This window comes from Cibotium barometz, chromosome 16 (genome assembly GCF_041138505.1).
Source record: "Cibotium barometz isolate CiBa-2024 chromosome 16, ASM4113850v1, whole genome shotgun sequence".
NCBI classification, from domain to species: Eukaryota; Viridiplantae; Streptophyta; class Polypodiopsida; order Cyatheales; family Cibotiaceae; genus Cibotium; species Cibotium barometz.
Genome location: NC_141061.1, coordinates 14,745,784 through 14,766,573, shown reverse-complemented (window position 1 = coordinate 14,766,573; position 20,790 = coordinate 14,745,784). Strand labels below are relative to the sequence as shown.

The 20,790-nt window shown below is 40.4% G+C and overlaps 1 protein-coding gene across 1 annotated transcript; it reads right to left on the bottom strand.

The window, feature by feature from the left end:
- Positions 1–18,937: 18,937 nt before the first annotated feature.
- On the bottom strand, positions 18,938–20,560 carry LOC147630410 (uncharacterized). Its single transcript, XM_086809989.1, has 2 exons — positions 19,599–20,560; positions 18,938–19,458 (listed from the first exon to the last, which is right to left on the bottom strand). The coding sequence occupies exon 1, from the start codon at positions 20,279–20,281 to the stop codon at positions 19,601–19,603; it is 681 nt and encodes a 226-aa protein (XP_086666115.1). The 5' UTR covers positions 20,282–20,560; the 3' UTR covers positions 18,938–19,458; positions 19,599–19,600.
- Positions 20,561–20,790: the final 230 nt, after the last annotated feature.

Sequence of the window (20,790 nt, the reverse complement as noted above, 5' to 3'; positions counted from 1 at the left end):
TTGTCACACAGTCGGGAGTCTAATCCATATTCTTGGTGGTAGTTCAGGGGCGGTGAGGACTTACCAGTTTTGTGGGTGAGAGAGTACCCTTTGTGGAAGTAGTTGGTGTTGGGATGCGGTGCACTCCCCATCCCAGAGGATCATCATTACCTTGCCCTTGGGAAGCTTGAGGGTAGCTGTATTGTTAGTGGAGTTGATTGTATATGTAGCATTCTTGGAAAGCTCGAGGGTAGCTGTGTTGTTAGCAGAGTTGATTGTACATGTAACATTCTTCACCAAGCTCCCTCTAAGGATAACTACTTCTTTGGTCTCGCCTGTGGAAACCACATAAAACTTAAAAGCCAATGGGTTAGAGATAATATGTACCATTTGTGTAAAAGACCCAAGGCTTTGGATACATTGTCCACTAAGCAGTTGAATTTTGGCATGGGCGCTGTGAAGAGATGGTTTGCCTAGGGAGATCCATGTTTCCCATGGTAAACGATTGTGGCTAGCTGTGGGAGTCATCAAGGCACACTTTCTTTACATATTTCTGCTGAAGGGGAAATCTAACCATACCCAAAGGGTTGTCGTTTCATGTTGGGGAGCTACGCTTACATTGAGAGTGTTGAGCAAGGCAAAGGCCTCGTAGGGTTCATGAGGGTGGGACCACAAATTGCGTTCCGATTTTACGATTGGGAAGTGCATTAATTTTGTAGCTAGGATTTTCATCCACTTGTGGTTAGCTTTGTTAGCATTGATAGAAGCGACTGTGTATGGCTCCTGCGCATCATCAAGGATTTGGTGACAAGCTTCGCCAACCAACGAGATCGTTGGTCCTAGCTATGGCAATAGAGTCTTCGGTGAAGGGACCTCTTATCAGGGATGTGTCTTCCAAGTATGTAAATTCACTTTGAGCATTTGATCCCCTAGTGGAGGTAGACATGATTTGTGTCCCAATCATGGACTAGTCATGTCAACCTCATGATTGGTCTTCCCAGGATGCTGTCATAGAGCTGTAGTGTGAAAAAATCCCATAACTATAGATGTGTGTCTAAAGGTCATGTTACTGACTTTAATCTTGAGGTTCTTCTCACTAGGCTAAGGGGTTGTGCCAATGTCCCGTCCGTAAGTTTTATCGCCAATTTAGTGGGATCAAGAGGTGGTTGTCCCTAGTTTCCCTAGCACATTCTTGTTGTGATGATGCTTACGCTAGCACCCCCATCCAAGATGGCTCTGATTCCATCGTAGGAAATGGGCAAGATTGTGTTTGTGTCTTTACCTTCAAAGTAGTGGCCCAATGCATTTACTAGAATTATCGGTGCACCTTTAGGTTGTGGGTTTTTCTCATAGAATATTTTAGGATGATGGGGCTCACATTTATTAGAATTAGGGTTAGGGTTGCAACAATGCACACACACAAGATATAGAAGCTTGAGAGCACACAAACTCACTAGATTAGAATAAAAAAATGTGTGCTAGATACAAAAGATAAGTACACACCCCAAAATGAGTAAATAAGAGGGTGTACAACAATGGACACGCACAAGAGAGCACACAAACTCACTAGATTAGAATAAAAAAATATATGCTAGATACAAAAGATAAGTACACACCCCAAAATGAGTAAATAAGATGGTGTACATACACACGGGGGAAAAAACCTCTTAGTGAGGGAAAAAGTACCCTGGTGGTCCTAAGTGTGTTCACACACATCACTACCATATAATGCTACAGATCCCCCTTGGAGTGATGATGTGAACATGTACAAGTTATGGCCGATCAATCCTGAAAAGGCAATAAGCCCAAAGCTTTACGAAAAGCTTTGAACTTTTCATGAGGAAGAGCCTTCGTGAATAAATCTATCGTGTTGTCATGTGTAGGTGCATAGACCAAGCTGATCTTTGCTGCAAAGAATCTTTCCCTGACATAGTGGTAATGCACCTCAATATGCTTTTAGTGTGAGCATTAAACATTGGGTTCCTGGCTAATGCGCTTTGGCTGTCAGTGAAAATCATAGTGCTAGATGACTGTTCAACACCCAAATCAGCCATAAGACGTCTGAGCCACACACACTCAACTGTAGCTGTAAAAGTTACCCTGTACTCAGCTTCATAGCTGGAAGTTGCCACTGTAGGCTACTTCTTGTTGAGCCATGATATATACATGAATCACCAAGGCGAAAGAAAAACCCACTAGTTCGTGTGTCATAACATCTAGCCCAATCTAAATCACTGAAAGCATGTAGCTGTGACTTACCCCCCTTTGGATAAAATAATCCAAATACTGAGTGTTGTGTAAATAGCAAAAAACCTACTTAATAGTCTCTAATGTGAGGAAAGACCCTAATCTTTCTAGTAAGACAGGTGATGTTCTTACAGATGTATAAATGGGAGGATCAAAGGCTAGAAAATTTTTAAGCAATCATGACCAAAAACAAGTAAATGCCATGTGGGAATGTTGGAAAAAGCTTTGCCAATTGTTGACAGCAAATGTAGCAGCAATCCATAGGTACCAAACAAGAGAATGGATGTGTGGATGCGACTTGATGACTTTTTAAAGCTTCTTAGAAAACAAAATAGTATAATAAAATATGCATAGGATTTCAAAGAAGCAATCACATATCTTCAGGTAATCAAGATGGCATGGGGAGAAAAAGACAACACATATAATTTCTGTGCAACAAGATGAGAACACATCTAGACAAACTACCCTGATAGAACTAGAAGAAGAGTTCAAGAAAATAGACAAGGCACTCATGTAGGCTTATGAAAAGCTTGATCATCAAAAGGCAAGGCTAATTCAGCTAGAAGAGCAAGCCACAGAGAAGAAAACCTCCCCTAAAACAAGGTCCCAAATGGAAGGCTGACCGACGTAGCCAACAGAACTGCATGAAACCATCATTGCCAAAACGTTACTGCGTAGTCTGAAGTAAGAAACTCCAAGTTGACCTCACAACTGCAAAAGACTCAATAGGTGCTGAAAGCTATCAAGGAAGGAGCTAGCAAACAACAAGAAGAATCGAAGAAGCTGATAGAGGCAGCAAAGAAAACACTAATCAACTTGCATAAAGAAATTTAGATAAGGGACATAAGGTTTACCAAAGAAAACTAAGCAAAAATGGAGATACAAATAGGTCCAAACATAGCTCATGCAAGAGTAAAGAAAACACACAAAGATGCATGAAGAGTTGCTGAGATCATCAACTTCGCCAATTGCCACAACCAATTAAGTGAGCATTCTCCGACAGCAGATGATGAACCTTTAAGAGGCACATCGACAGATGCAAGTAGATGATGAACCTTTAAGAGGCACATCGACAGATGCAAGTAGATGATGAACCTTTAAGAGGCACATCGACAGATGCAAGCAACCAATTAAGTGAGCATTCTCCGACAGCAGATGATGAACCTTTAAGAGGCACATCGACAGATGCAAGCAACAAAACAACTAAAGACTAGAGCACTTAATCTGGAATACGTTGCCTACTCGCTCGCCAAATTCAAACAACATTATGAAGAAGAAGAATGTGACTTGCCTGTAAACCCATAATACAAACTTGATGGATTCCTCCTCAAATACAAATCACAGGACAGGTCCACATCTTGAGCCCTAGGATCTTCATCTCAGTAGATCCGAAATGATGGTGCGCAGCTGCTCTACAGGTCCAGGTTAAGAAGGACCATATTTGTGATGAAGATAGAGAGGTTTTGCAGCAGATTGGGACTCCAACCCATAGATACAAATATCTACTAAGTTATTCTTTCATTCTTTAAATTACCAAGAAATGCATGTTGATGTAGCCAGAGTTTTTGATATGATTCAACCTTGGGATAATCGGGGAGGTTTAGGATGGGATCCATAGGAAGCAGATAGGTACTAGCATCAAAATAAAGGATCGTCCTAGTCAACCCAACATCAACCGCCCCCACCCATCCATCACACCTTCCGATCAACCTCAGGTAGTTGCTAGCGCGCATAGCCGCCAGGCATGCTAGGTGTTGAGCATTTGACAAGAGCTTGACAAGAGCTGATTGGTGGGACCTGAGGAACTGGCTGGAGAACATAGGCCAATAGTAAAAGGCCATTACATTGACATCCGTGCATAGATGGTAGTGCACATGTGCACCCATTGTAATCATATGTACTTTAATATAACAGTTTGATAACATAATAATTTTGTAATAGTAAGAGCAATGGCTGGACGTGACAAGAAGGTCCTTCCAAGATAGCAAAGAAGGAAACAGTTAATAGTTAGGAGATGGATATTAGAGGGATAGAGAGAACAATAAGGGATATTAAGAGGGATAGAGAGAACAGTTAATAGTTAGGAGATGGATATTAGAGGGATAGAGAGAACAATAAGGGATATTAAGAGGGATAGAGAGAACAATAATTTTGTAATAGTAAGAGCAATGGCTGGACGTGACAAGAAGGTCCTTCCAAGATAGCAAAGAAGGAAACAGTTAATAGTTAGGAGATGGATATTAGAGGGATAGAGAGAACAATAAGGGATGGAGTTAGTCTAAAGAAAAATATCATTGTACAAGCTTAACATTAATACAGAGTGCTTGAGCTTTACTTATTGTGTACTGTGTGAGTGAGCTTCTCTGGTTTTGTGTGCATTCTATAATTGGGCTGACGGTTGTGAGTTCTGAACCCATTGGGCTTACACATTGACAGATTTGCTTCTAGCCAGTAATAACTGTCTTTCCCATTGGATTGACCACTGCACACACACATTACCACACACACTCGCACACACACTTACATAACATACATACATCAGAGGATTACCAGAATTCGAGCGACTGTGTTTGAGCGATGACTTTTGTTGATTTTCACAACAAAGTGCAAATTGTTTATGTTCCAAATAGAGCTATCTCTCATTCATTTTTGGAGAAGAGAGTATGTACATGAATTTTTTTGAATTTTAAAAATCCATAGAAATATGAGAGCAATGGTCTTAAGAACATATATCGAATATCAAAAGTATAATTTGTGGTTAGTTAGCTCTGATTGCATCTATATGTTATAAAAAATTACATTGTAGTTATATCCCCAGTTAAAATTTATTTATTGAAAACATCTCTAAATATAGTCCTCTCTACTTTATTTATGGTTGATGTTTTGTCTGTGCTATTTTTAATGTCAAGAACTTCAAGGATTAAAATGTTTTGTTTTCAAGTGAGGACCTTTGTTGATTTTCACCAACAAAGTGCAAGTTATTTATGTTCCAAATAGAGGTATCTCTCATTCATTTTTGGAGAAGAGCGTATGTACATGAATTTTTTTGAATATAAAAAATCCATAGAAATATGGGAGCATCGGTTTTAAGAACATATATCCAACATCAAAAGTATAATTTGTGGTTAGTTAGCTCTGATTGCATCTATATGTTATAAAAAATTACATTGTAGTTGTATCCCCATTTAAAATTTATTTATTGAAAACATCTCTAAATATAGCTCTCTCGACTTTATTTATGGTTGATATTTAGTTTGTGTTATTTTTAATGTCCAGAACTTCAAGGATAAAATTTTTAGCATACTCATGCTCTTCTCTTGTGATCATCTCTCCTTTTTGCGATGCCATCGATATTGCCATACGAAGCCATTCTATATTGATCACATTTGGTAGAGGTTCCAAGCTAGGCGGGAATGGCAAGCGTCTATTTGCTCTTCTGAAAGCTCTTCTCTTATCCTTTTGTCTATTGATTGCATCCTTATATCTCCCAATCAACTTCTCCATGATGGCACTATTTAGAATATAGAATGTATTTACCTTGTGCCGTAATGCTTTATCCAGTCTTCGTTGCCTTCCTTTTCCCTGAGGCACATTAGTGATTAGTCGGTCATCCTCCTCATTGCTCCACAATCATGGCATGGAAGGATCTATGCGAGATAGATGTTTTGAGATATACACAAGAGACTCTTGCATCAACCATCCCTTTGCCATATAGAATGTTATGGCAAAGGGATGGTTGATGCAAGAGTCTCTTGTGTATATCTCAAAACATCTATCTCGCATAGATCCTTCCATGCCATGATTGTGGAGCAATGAGGAGGATGACCGACTAATCACTAATGTGCCTCAGGGAAAAGGAAGGCAACGAAGACTGGATAAAGCATTACGGCACAAGGTAAATACATTCTATTTTGAAGAAAATAGAATGTATTTACCTTGTGCCGTAATGCTTTATCCAGTCTTCGTTGCCTTCCTTTTCCCTGAGGCACATTAGTGATTAGTCGGTCATCCTCCTCATTGCTCCACAATCATGGCATGGAAGGATCTATGCGAGATAGATGTTTTGAGATATACACAAGAGACTCTTGCATCAACCATCCCTTTGCCATGCTTGCTTCCGGCCTTGCTCTTTGTCTCACAAAGTCCATTAAGGTTTTCATGAACCTTTCAAGAAAAAACATCCATCGAACATGAACAACACCACACAACGCCACTTCATCAACCAAACGCACCACAAGATGCAATTGGCTCTAGTGAAAAAGTTTTCCTTGATCATACACAGTACCTCAATAGCATTGAGACGAGCCATCTCAATGGATGTAGGATCTATCTCCTTTAAGGATATGTATCTACATACATAGCAATTATGTGTACTATTTACCAATACATAACTTTCTTTTTGGTCTTTGTGAAGGCACCCTTCAATGAATGCATTACTCCCGTTGGTGTACAAAAAGAGGAAATCACACTTTTCACCTTATTGTGCTCCCTCTTAGTTAATACCCATGGTGCCTTTGGTAGGACTATTTTTCCACTCTCACTTTCAATTGGCCATGCACTTTGAAGGTGTCCAATGTTTTGTAAGTCATCCCTTGCACCCTTTGTAGTGTCCAATGTTTTGTAAGTCATCCCTTGCACCCTTTGTATCTCTTACAAATTAAATGGTCCTAAATATTTGTTGCCACATTCTTGAAGATATGCATGGGATCTAAGAGATGATTGATCTTCATGTCACACCAATATGGAAGTCAAAAGAAGATTGAGTGTCTAGACATTCCATTTGGTGGTGGATTGGGAGTGCTTCTCCATGCCTCAAACCAATCTCTACCTCTCATCACAACTGGTGGTGAGACATCATGTGGCACATACTTGGGATGTGAAGGAGGGAGAAATTGATGATGTTTGTCATACACCACCTTCTTAAGTGTAGAGGGTCTTTCCAAAACAAGTGATGGTCCGCAAATCGGACATGCATGATGTCCAAAGGTTGCCAAATCTATTTTAAAATTGAGATGATTGAGATAGAGATATAAACTTAAAGTTTAAAGGCTAAAGCCTTATGCATATTAGGTTCAAGTAGGTACCTGAGCACTCCAAGAATCCGGGATAGTCATGCATCATCCAAAGAAAAACTCCTTTCACCTTCGTCTCATGCCTATTTATTGGCCTTGAAACATCATGTACTTTAATACCTCACCATAGTGTCTCAAGCTCCTCAATTAAAGGCTGGAGGTACACATCCATGTTTGCCACCTTATACTTGCCTAGTACAAGGAGAGCAAGAATGATATGATCTTTCTTAATTGCTGTCCATGGAGGGAGGTTTTAATTCACCAATACAATAGGCCACGTAGACCATGATGTGGACTTGACGCCAAATAGATTAACACTATCCATGCCCAAGCCAAGACGTAAGTGAAGAGGCTCATCTTTAAACTCTGGCCATCAATGCTCCACATGTTGCCATGCCAATGAATCAGCTATGATCCTCACGATGCCATTGGTCGAGTGATGAGTAGCATGCCACGTCATGAGTTCTGCAATCCTCTTACATTTAAACATGTGTTGGACGTGAGGAATGATAGGAAAGTGTCTCAAAACCTTTTGGGGAACTTTATCTCCTTGCAAATCATCCCTATAGCGACTCTCCCCAAATTGTAGACATTGTGTTGCATCTTTATTAACCCCTCTAAATAGCATGCCAATCATTGGGACATGCATGTATTTTTGTGTAATCCATACCTAGCATAGCGAGCATTTTACGACACCCATCTCGTGAGTTTGGTAATAGATTTTGAGGGGGAAGAATCTTCTTGAGAAGCCTACAACATAGGGTAAGAAATCATATGTCAAAATATTAGCAAGGAGAGTATATAGAACATGAAATATTTTCTATTTGAGAGAAATTAATAGAATAAGGCGGTCTTACTGAAGAAGACTTGTGACACTTGCATCACTCCATCCTCCATAAGTTGTTTGCAAGTTCAATAGCTGCAAGTTTGCTCGTAGTGTGGAGTACAAACATCCCTCATACAAAGGGGTGCTTGCCTCTCTATGTAAGGTTTCCTTCTCTTGTGACATTGGAGCTTGTTCACTATCATCTATGACCTCCCGTCCAAAGAAGTCATTTACCATGTCGTCCATGATGAGATTCTCTTCCTCCTCATGTGGCAATGGTGGAGGCACCTCATTCATTGGTTGGGGAAGATGAGCCTCAGCCATGCTTTCCATATGAAGCCTTGCCACCTTACACACTCTACCCGATATCATCGAATGGTGTGACATGTTACCTAGAACTCTCCTATGGTTCTCCTGCATGTTATCATCCACACTTGGTCATGCCACTGCCTCATGAAGACCATATGTCTAGACATGCTCAATTGTTATACGATGTTGTCGTATATACAATTGAGATTCTCTTCCTCCTCATGTGGCAATGGTGGAGGCACCTCATTCATTGGTTGGGGAAGATGAGCCTCAGCCATGCTTTCCATATGAAGCCTTGCCACCTTACACACTCTACTCGATATCATCGAATGGTGTGACATGTTACCTAGAACTCTCCTATGGTTCTCCTACATGTTATCATCCACACTTGGTCATGCCACTGCCTCATGAAGACCATATGTCTAGACATGCCAATTTTTATATGATGTTGTCGTATATACTGGCCCTTGCATCGATCACACATAAATCAAATTTTTTCTCTCAACCATGCCTCTCGGATCTAATTTTTGGCCCTTAATGATCACTGTCAGACATCTTTAACCCTCCTTTAACTTGGCCAAAACTGATTAAGGGTTCATACAAAACACACAACAACATCTAGTACTGAAAATAGAAAATTACCTAGCCTTTCACTGCTAGACAACGACCACAGCAGTGTTTTTTTGCTGCACAACAGCAAAAATACGCTGCCCAGTAGCGAAAATTTTCTGCTCATCAGCGAAGGTAGCAAGTGAAATTTTGCTCCTCAACAGTGACTTGCGAACTATGACTCCCAACAACTAAATCGTTGCAGATGGGTGTCAATACCTACCTACTTCCCCTATCCTGCAGATTTACAGTAGCCTATGCTTGTAGCTCGAGTATTCCTCCCACCACACCTTTTCTCTCAAGGGTTTTGCATCAATCAAATGTCCCTCTCCAAGTAAGCCCTTTCTTACTTTCTTCATGGTTTCATGGTTTTGTTCAATCTTTGTCTTCTTCCACGCTTTCATGGAAAGCTTGGACATAGCTTTATGTGAGCTTTTCTCCCTTCCCCTCTCTTTCCTCTCCCTCTCCCTAACCCTAGCCTAATGCATAGAACTCTAATAGAGAGATTTGATGGAGAGCTCTCCATCAAAGCTTTCTATTAAGCATTCTATGCATAGAGCTAGGGTTTAGGCTTAACATAAACTAGTTTTTCCATTCACTTATACATTAAGAGTAGGGTTTAGGGTACTCACCTCTTTTTTCTCTTGTTCTTCTTGCTTACTAATGCACGTTAATTAACAAGAGGACTAACTTTTTTATTTATTATGTTTCTTTTTTGTAGAATTATTCAAGTGAGCAAGGTTTTGGGCATAGCCTCTCATACGGTAAGCCCTCTTTTTTCATTTTGGCTTATGCTTCTTGTCTTTGTGTTTTTGTACCCTTGGGTGCCGGGGATTAGGGTTAGGTCAATAGGCGATAGGCTTTATTGCATAGTCCTCTTATGCAATAGGGCCTTATGCATAGGCCCTATCCATAGCCCTCTTATGTAATAGGGTTGTGCATAGGCCTTATGCAATAGGGCTTATGCATAGCCTTATGCATAGGGCTTATGTGTAGCCTTATGCATAGGCTGTGCATAGCTATTGCAATAAGGCTATGCATAGGCTATACACAGTTATTGCAATAAGGCTATGCATAGGGTATGCCTAGGCTATGTATAGGGTATGTATAAGCCCTATGCATAGGGTATGCATAAGCCCTATGCATAGCCCTCTTATGCAATAGGGCTTATGCATACACTTATGCATAGGGTATGCATAGGCCTTATGCATAGGCCCTCTTATGCATACACTTATGCATAGGGTATGCATAGGCCTTATGTATAGGCCCTATGCCTATGCATAAGGCCTATGCATAGGGTATGCATAGGCCTTATGCATAGGCCCTATGCCTAGCCCTCTTATGCAATAGGGCTATGCAAAGGCCTTACGCAATAGGGCTATGCATAAGGCCTTATGCAATAGGGCTTATGCATAGGCCTTATGCTACATAGGTGTATGTATAGGTCGTATACATAGGCCTTATGCATAGGCTATGCATAGCTATTACAATAAGGCCTTATGCATAGGCGTTGCATAGGGCTTATGCATAGGCTATGCACATGGCTTATGCAATAAGGCTTATGCATAGTTCTTATGAGCTAATGAACTAATGTTTTGATTTATTTTGATAATTTTTTTAGGTCTATTCAAGCGAACAACCACCATCAAGGGTTCCGGCCACGTAACGGTTCATACAGATTCGGCTAGTAGAGGTAAGCCCTCTTTGTTTATGCTTCTTCTCTTTGTATTTTGCACCCTTGGGTGTCGGGGATTAGGATTAGGTCAAGAGCCTATATTATATAAGCCTTATGCATAGTCCTATGCATAGCGTATGCATAGGCTATACATAGGGTATGCATACGCTATGTATAGGCCTTACGCATAGGGTATGCATACGCTATGCACATGCCTTACGCATAGGGTATGCATACGCTATGCACATGCCTTATGCATAGGGCTTGCATATGCTAGCATAGGCTATGCACACGCTATGCACATGCTATGCATAGGGCTTGCATATGCTAGCATGGGCTATGCACACGCTATGCATAGGGTATGCACACGCTATGCATAGGGCTTGCATATGCTAGCATGGGCTATGCACACGCTATGCATAGGGTATGCACACGCTAGCATAGGCTATGCACACGCTATGCATAGGGTATGCATAGGCTATGCCTACGCTATGTATAGGCTATGCATATGCTATGCATAGGCCTTATGCATAGGGTATGCATACGTTATGCATGGCTTATGCATAGGCTATGCATAGTGTATGCATGGGCTATGCATGGGCTATGCATGGGCTATGTATAGGGCATGCATATGGTATGCATGGCTCATGCATAGGCTATGCATGGCGTATGTATAGAGACTATGCATAGCGTATACATAAGGTATGCATACGCTATGCATAGCCTATGCATATTAGGCTATGCATGGCATATGCATAGGCTATGTATAGCCTATGCATAGCCTATGCATATTAGGCTATGTATAGCATATGCATAAGGTATGCATACGCTATGCATAGCCTTATGCATAGGGTATGCATAGGCTATGCATGGTGTATGGTTCAGACAATGCATACGCTATGGTTTAGTTCAAGAGATATGGGGCATTGTTATATACCATCTAGAATGCTGCTTATGTTAGGTTAGGAGTGGTTATCTGCGAGTAGGTGGCTATAGTGGAGGGAGAGCCCTCCACTATAGCCACCTAGAATGCTGCTTATGTCAGGTTAGGAGTGGTTTTCTGCCATCTAGAATGCTACTTATGTTAGGTTAGGAGTGGTTATCTGCGAGTAGGTGGCTATAGTGGAGGGAGAGCCCTCCACTATAGCCACCTAGAATGCTGCTTATGTTAGGTTAGGAGTGGTTATCTGCCATCTAGAATGCTGCTTATGTTAGGTTAGGAGTGGTGCGAGTAGGTGGCTATAGTGGAGGGAGAGCCCTCGATCTTCTCACTATACTTCTCTTGTAAAAGAGGAGGTGCCTTTGGCTTTAATAGTGGGGAGCGTGTGGAAATTCCTTAGGAAGCTATCATCCGAAAGGGGCACTGTCCACCCTTCTTGTCTAAGCAGTATTGTAGGAGGTCGTAACAATGTCCTAATATCACATGTATTTTTTGTCTAAGCTCGTGTTGTTGTTTTCTCTCATTGTCGAGGTAAGTGGTTTTATTCATTCAACCTCATGTTTATTGCACCCTTGGGTGCCGGGTTTAGAAAATGGACTTATGCATAGAGATGAACTTTCTAAGCAATATGTTATCAATGTGCTTAAGTCGGAGTTTCCCGTGCCACATGCGGGTCTTTGCTTCTCTCCGAGGAGTGGATGAAGAGGCGGATCAAGCTTTTTCTCTCTAGTAGGAGAGAAAATATCAAGAGAGCAGCAAAGAATAATTTGGAGAAGCCTAAAGTGTGTACGGCCAAGGAGTGGAGGCACGCACATAGCTTCATAAGAAAGCACCCAGGTGCTTTTCAACAACAAGCGCCCGACGAGTGATTCCCGAATACGAGAGCGAGGGGATTCACACTTCGGCTCCGAGAGCGGGAAATCCTCCTTTCTTGCTTGTTTTGTAAAGTAATCATTTCTTCTCTTCTTTCATTTCATTTTGTACTATATTATTTTCTTGAAATAATTATATATTTTCTTAATTGTTTTTTGTAGAGGGAGGTTATTGGGCATGACCCAACAAAGGAGGAGTATGACTATGGGCATAGAGCCCCCTGTTCGCAATTGTGGGCATGGATGCGCACACGAGGTGTACGCTTGGATGAGTCTGTTTTGGGGACTCAAAAGCAAATAAGGTAAGTGAGCCTAAACCATTCTCTTTTATACGTCTAATTGTATTTTAATGCTCTTGCTTACCTTGTACGCTTGATGGCATGTATGTAGGATGAAGGGGAAGAAGAAGAGGAGGATCCAAATTATCAACGTGAAGCAAGTGAAGAGGATGAGAAATCGAATGATGAAGATCACTAGAAATCCGATGAGGATTCGAGTTAAACACCTCTTCATACCTCTTCAGAACTTTATGTACATATGGCCAAAGGCTCAACAATTTCTGAAATATAATAACTTTTTGGGCTCAATTGCATTCTCCACAATGTATGTGTTTCTTATATTTGTGTTTGTGTTATAAATATGAAATTGTGACTCTATTTTAATTTAAAGAAAAGAGCTGGGGAAGACTGGGGAGTCTGCACAAAACTCCCTAGTCTGCCCTAGCTCTTTTTTTTGCGGTCAGATAGCATTCACTGCTCAGCAGCAAAAATAGAAGTTGTTATTTAGCATTAGCGAACCCATTGCAGCGAAAATAGCAGTGTTTCTAGAGCAGCAAAAATGGCCCGACACCTACGGTCTATCTTTCTGTTATCAAAATGCTGCTATTTTTGTCGCTACTAGACCCTCATTCTGTTGTAGTGATGCTCTCCCCTAGACACCCTAATCCTCATTAAATAAACCCTGGCTCTTTATTAACCAAATCCCCTTGACACCCTAATCCTCATCAACCAAACCTTGGCTCTTTATTTGCTTTACGGTTGAGGTGGTTAACACTACAATAATACATATCCTTAGCAGGTTTTACACAAAGGCAGTGAAGGGCATGACACCTCACTTCAAGTGAGTTTAATGCCAACTACAAGGAGCACAAGATCAAGAAAGATTCAACAAAATGGTGCTATACAAAGCAAAAGAATCGCACAATGGTGGAGATAGCATAGAGTATACTCAAAGGCAAAGGATTATAGAATTCTTTTTGGGCCGAGGAAATTGACACTATAGTGCATATCCTTAATAGGAGTTACACAAAGGCAGTAAGGGCATGACATATCAAGGAGCGTATTCAAGTAAGAAACCCTCGGTTGCATATTTTAGGACATTTGGGTGTGACTATTTTGTGCAGATTCTAGACTCATCTAGAACCAAGTGGGATTCCAAGAGTAGAGAGTGTATCTTCTTTGTGTATAGCATAGAGTCAAACAGAGGGTTATCTATTATATGACCCTAAGGTAAAGAAGATAATTGTCAACCATGATGTAGTGTTCAATAATGAACAGCTTAATGAGGTGGAGGACAGGGGTCCATCCACACCACCAGTGTAGTACCAACTCCACAAGAGGTGGATTAATTAGATGATGAAGAAGAGAAGCCTTCAACACCTCATAAGGGGACATATCCTAAATGGGTGAAGCAGATCTTGGTGGATGGGAAAGCTCCATCAATAAATAGAAGAGCTCGTAGAACCAAGAGAATAGAGGAGTAGAAGAGGGCCTCCGCTCACACTATTGATACGTCCTTGATGGGGCTGAGATAATGAAAGTATAGGAGCCAACCATCTTGGAAGAAGAATTAATAGATCTAAACTAGTGTGGAGGGAGGCCATAGTTAGAATTCGACTTAAATTTGAGAAACCACACTCTTGTGGATCACCCTACGAAATGGAAGGTTATTGGCACCAACAAATGGGTTTGCAAGGTACAAGTCTCTGATGGTAGATTGGTACCAAGTGGGTTTAGAAGGCCAAGTGGGTTTAGAAGGCCAAGTGCAAGTCTGATGATACATTGGATAAGTATAGGGTAAGGCTCATGTGGCAAAATGTTTTGCACAAGTTGAATGGTTCTTTTAGGAGACATTTTCCCCACATCTGGATTGACTACCATTCATATACAATACTTGTCTTGGCCGCTCATGGGAAGTGGCCAGTATTACAAATGGATGTGAAGTCAAAGTTTCTAAATGGCCATCCCAAAGGTGGCATAGCCACCTGGGTTGGAGATACCTGATTCAAAAAACAAAGTGTACAAACTCCCAAAGGCATTGTACGGGTAACAACAAAGCCCCTCAAAGAAGATAGATGCTTTACTTATTATAAGGATTCATCTTTCAAAAAGCCCATCAGATGTAAATTTGTATATTTTCTCTAATCAAGGCAGGTACATGATCATTTTCCTATATGTGTATGACCTCATTAAACGAATTACATCGTAGATCAACAAGAAGTAGCCTACAGTGGTACTTTCTTCTATAGAGGTTGAAGGCATTATGATTTGCTTCATGTAAAGTAGTCTAGTTGAGGAGGATCATAGAAGACATGGGTGTTTCACAAAAGGGAATGATAATGTTGTTGTGTAACAATCAGAGTTGCACGGCTATCACCAAGAACCTGATGTTTCATGCTCACACAAAGCTTACTAAAATTCAATATCATTATGTGCATGAGCTTATCATGGATGAAGAGGTGGAGTTGGTCTATTGCCCACCGACGATAACAGAGAATTATGCAGATATCTTCACAAAGGCTCTTGGGAGAGATTTACTAGAGTGCCATCTTTATCAACTCAGCATTGGATCAAAGAGGTGGATATTGATGGGAGGGGGTGTTGGAAAAGAAATTTCTCAATGCTCCACCCTCATGATGTTTATACAGGTTATAGATGTGCTCTATTTTGTAAGCCACTCTATGAGGAATTGGAATTTTGCCAAGTAGGATGCATGCTAATGTTTGACTAAGTGACCGCACATCATGTGGGTGTAGATAGCATTCTCTTGCATAAGCCTTATACATGATGAGCCTTGCGCCCAAAAAACTCTTATATTTTTAGATGTGGCCATGGGGCTTCTTTCAGTCATATGGGAGGATGATTTGGACCTAAATTGGGTATACACGTCCACATGTTCACATTAAACTAATGCATTAATTTCTTATCATTAAGATTATGCATATATGCATGTTAAATTTTTTAGAGTGGCCATCTTTTGCATGTATGCATGATAACTTTTATTTATAGTTTGGCCATCTTATGGAGAGTCTCAAGTGCCAATCATCCTACCATACCTAGGAGGATAACATGGACTTATGTACTAGTGTCTATGAGGTAGAAAATGCTTGGGATTGATTGAGCCAAAGATACAGAGTAGATAAATTGCATTGCTCAGGTTTATCCTCATTACTTTCACCTCTCTACATACTAGACACTTCTTTTATTCTCTATAGACACCTCTTTCTCATAGCCTTAATCCCATCACTCTCCATTCCCCTCTCACCTCCACTATGTCAACCCCTCTCCCTTCCAGTCCTCCAACAATTGCACCAATGCCTCTCCCCTCCTATCCACCCACTTCTCATGAGAACTCGCTCACATCTTCTCAGCATATCCTCTTCAGAAGGGTAGTGGCTCTCAACATGGTTCTACCTCCCATTGTGTAGTGTAATTTTTTCTCAAAGTTGTCATCGTGCCTTGGTTCATGTTTTGGATTATCTTCAGCTAGACCTGGGGACAACGAGCCTGAGGAAGATCGCATATACTATAGCTTGGCTGATGATGGCAAGCCTTTCATGGATGATATGGGGAAGACATTATACTATACATTCTGATAAATGGTGAACCAAACTTAAAAGGATGCCTTCAATTCATGGGGAGATAAAGGAGTAAAGACTTTATTTATATAGTGCAATGTATGATGAATGAGTAGTTTCCCAATCCCTAGGGCATGCATTTCTTCAACGAATGGGCTAGAGACCACATTATCAAGATACTCAACAATATATAGGAGGTCATACATAAGAAGAAACATAAGGGAAGGAAAAGGCCTACCAGTGCATTGCACGAAAAAAGAGTGGAAGAAGGCATGTAAAGAGTACAATTAGGACAATACAACCCACATGAAAAGGAGGCATATATTGTTGCCACAAAATATGGTTCAAGAGCTCCTAAATTGTCGTGTTTTATATGCATAATGTTTCTTATGCATGTTGGTAATTATTTGTAAGAAACAGTAGTGGTCGCAACCCAATATCATAAGCACCATAAAGAAGACAAAACTTGGGAATGGCTAACAACAAGGAGTAGTAATTGCAGAGGACATGTCAAATCTCATGTGCGTCTAAATTGTCATTGTTTCTCTACATGATGTTTCTTATGCATGTTGGTATTTATTTGTAGGAAATGGTAGTTGGTACCCTAATTAAATGGGAGAATCAATATTGTATGCATTATAAAGAAGATAAAACTTGGGAATGGCTAAAACAATGAGGAGTAATAAAACCGAAGAGGATGTCCCCGACGAGCTAGAGGTATTTTTGAGGTGAGAATAGTTAATCCTCATGGTCTTAATTTCTTTGGTACTATGAAAGTTATGTAGATGAGATGCATACATAGAGAGCTATATCAAATGCATGACAGCTCTCTATGCATGTATAGAGGCTGTTTATGAGGATAGAGGGCTCTCTATAAGATCATTGGATGCATTGAAGAGTGCTTTCATACATGGATATAGCTCTCTATGCATGCATAGGGATCTCTATGAGCTCTATAAACTCCATACATGTAGAGAGTGCTCTATGGCATGGAAATAGCTCTCTATGCATGCCTAGGGCCCTCTATGAGCTCATAGAGAGTGCTCTCATGCACGCATAGTGCTCATAGAGATATAAGCTGCATGCATGCTAGGGATCTTAGTGAGATTTATGCATGCATGCTAGGGATCTTAGTGAGATTTATGCATGCATAGGGTTCTCTCTATGCATGAATATAGCTCTTAATTTATACATCTTTACATATGGGCTTGTATAGAGCCCTCTATGCCTATGCCTTACCATATGCATATGTCTTTACTTTATGCCTTACCATATGCAAGTGTCTTTATTTTATACCTTATTATAGATGTGGCCCACCAACTCTTCTTTTGAGAATCCAAAAGGAGATCCTGACAATCCATGTCTTTACGTCGTCTTTATCGCATGTGAGGCATATTGACCGCCGCTGATGCCTCTAAAGGTATGATGAAGAGTTCATGTTGCAAGTTTATTATACTCTAATCACCCACAATATATACCATCTCCTTTCAACCTCTAATCACCCTATTCATCCTATCAATTTCATTTTCCATCCACCTAGGCACCTCCACTTTTAACTACGATGGAGAGTTTATATTACACGGTCGATGATGCTAATGGGAGTGTTCTTATGGATGCCCAAGGTAAACAACTGTTTAAAAGACCTCTTACAAACCTTGGTCAACCACTTTTAAAAACTCATTTATCAAGTGGATCAAGTAAAAGACTAGGGAAAAGATTCAGTACATAATGGACATTTAAAAGACCTCTTACGAACCTTGGTCAACTACTTTTAAAAGCTCATTTATTCAAGTGGATCAAGTAAAAGACTAGGGATTCAGTACATAATAGACATAATGAATGCAAACTTCTCAAATCCCATCTGCCAACACTTTCATGAAAGTTAGGCCAAAGAGAAAATAAACTTGCATCTATCCAATAGGAGATCGACTATATGGTGATAAGTGAAGCATGGTGGCCTCTTTCCTAGCCATTGCTCAAACAAGGAGTGGAGAATTGTAGAGAAACAATTTAGAGAGAACCCATAAGTCCATGCATAATAAAGGGTAGCAACTCAACATAAATTGGTTATGATGGGGTCCTCACACTACGATTCAGGTGGGAAAGCCACCTCACTTGCAAAATTTATATGTATTACAACTCTCTTTTCATCTCATGCATAGAATTACTTAAGATGATTAATTTTTTTTCCTAGAAAACACAAGCTAATTGTTACCGTCGTGAACTCATAAGCTGCCTTGTAACAACCATGTTTATAACCACGAAACATGATTTTCTTTCTCTCTAGATCCTTTGATTTCTTCACGGATAAAAACACGGCTATACCTCCTATTTCTTGTAGTGAATTAGTCCTTATTTAGCTTTTAAGAAAAATCGCCATATGAAAGGTTATTTGATCTTTTATATAAGGTTCAAGCCCATAAAATGTTTGAGAAAACAAGGGTGATGTTCAATACACAAATTCATCTTCAAACCTTGATCAAAGAGACATATCCATATTATGAATACAAGGAAGAGTTTAATTATATATAAGAAGATGATATATATAAAGACTCGTGGCACATCAATGACAATAAGTATATCCATATTGTTAATCTTGCATATGAAGAAAGTGATTGAGCAAACTTAACAAAAAATTCACTCTTCTTTCCAATTTGACAGTTATTGTGATAAAGTGTTCTCTTGACACGGATGGAAGTACATGATTATACAAGAAGATATAGTACTTATGTGCTATTTAATTTGTATCTAGGGTTAGGACTCAAAGCAGGAAGAGATAGATCTCTTCTTGTATAAGATTATACAAGAAGATGTAGAATTTATATGCTATTTAATTTGTATCTAAAGTGAGGACTCAAAGAAAGAAGAGAGAGATACACCCGTGGCTATAGTCTAGTGGTTAAAGAGAGAGATACACCCGTGGCTATAGTCTAGTGGTTAAAGAAGCCGAGTGATATCCCAGAGGTATTGGGTTCGAGCCTCACTAGTTGCAAGTGGATGTGTACCCCTTGATCCTTGAGCCGATGGTGGTGTGCTTGTTTTATACACAAGCTGGATGTAAATACCCAACTTCCTACAATTTCAAGTCCAATCAAAAAGAAAGAAAGAAAGAAGAGAGAAATCTCTAGTGACACTTAGCTCTCTACAGACTACAATGACACTCTTGAACACTTGACACATAAACATGAAGAATTACATAATTAGTAAGCATACAATTAAAAGTAGTCGAATCCACCGGGAATTTCCGGTGGCACCGGTAGTCTCCCGCCAAGGTGCGGCTGCCAATAAGCGCTGCATTGCTGCTGATCAGTAGACGTGATGGCATCCGCCTCACTTACAAAGAAATTATCAACTGAAGCATCACCAACGCTTCCACCACTTTCCCAGGAGATAGAGCTCTCATAATAATCAATGGGAGAACACTGATCATCATTAGTATTATCATTATTAGGGTAAGTGCCTAGCATAGAATAATTGCTTGATTTATCTCCATCACATGCAGCCTCCACGCTACGCCCTGTCTGCGCACGTTCGGAGCTTGCATGCTGGTATAAGAAGGGCTTATTTTCCTGTGTATTAGCGCCTGCATTAGTGTGCATCAGTGGCTGCGCTAATGCCGGCATGCGATAATTTGCTCTCTTCTTGCTTAATTTTGTGTGGTGTTTTACCTCATTTACTGCAGAGCTGGTCTCTTTAATATTAGCAGTATTGCCTGTCAACTCCTGCACAAGAGCTCGGAAATTTGCAGCGTCTGTTTGCATGACCTTCGGAGCAAAAACATGCACAACCCTGATTACAGGAGGTTTTTTATGAACCCCATTATTAATGCTGCCGCGAGCTGGATAGCTGTACTTAATAGCCTCAGCACTCAGAGAAGACGCGGAGTTAGGGGCCATATAAAGGCAGATAGATTAAAAGCTCAAGCTTAGCAATACTCGAGCTTAGTAATACATAAATACTTACGATAATAAACTAACTCTCTCCTGGCGATGGTGTTGCTGTTGTTGGAACGAGGCCAGCGCAACATATTGATATTTATTTGCGCGCTTGCTTTAAATAAGAGAAATGGCGATGTGGGTTTGGGTTAGAAAAGCAGGTTAGATTCATATAAACGAGTGCGATTAGAGAGATGATTAGCAACGTGGGGGTGTACGTAATGGTCAACACGCAGAACACAGAAATTAAAGGACGGTTAAGAAGATGATTAGCATGTAATTGGGGTGTACGTAATAAGAAGGCATTTGGGCGGTTACTAAGTCAGCACTGTAACGCGACGACGAGGTCTCGAGGGGAGTCGGCACGTTAACCACGATGCAGGCGGATTCCGTATTAGGCAAAACCATTTAGACGTTAATTAGAGCATTTTCAACGTTAATTAGAGCATTTTCAAACCACTCCCGAGTCC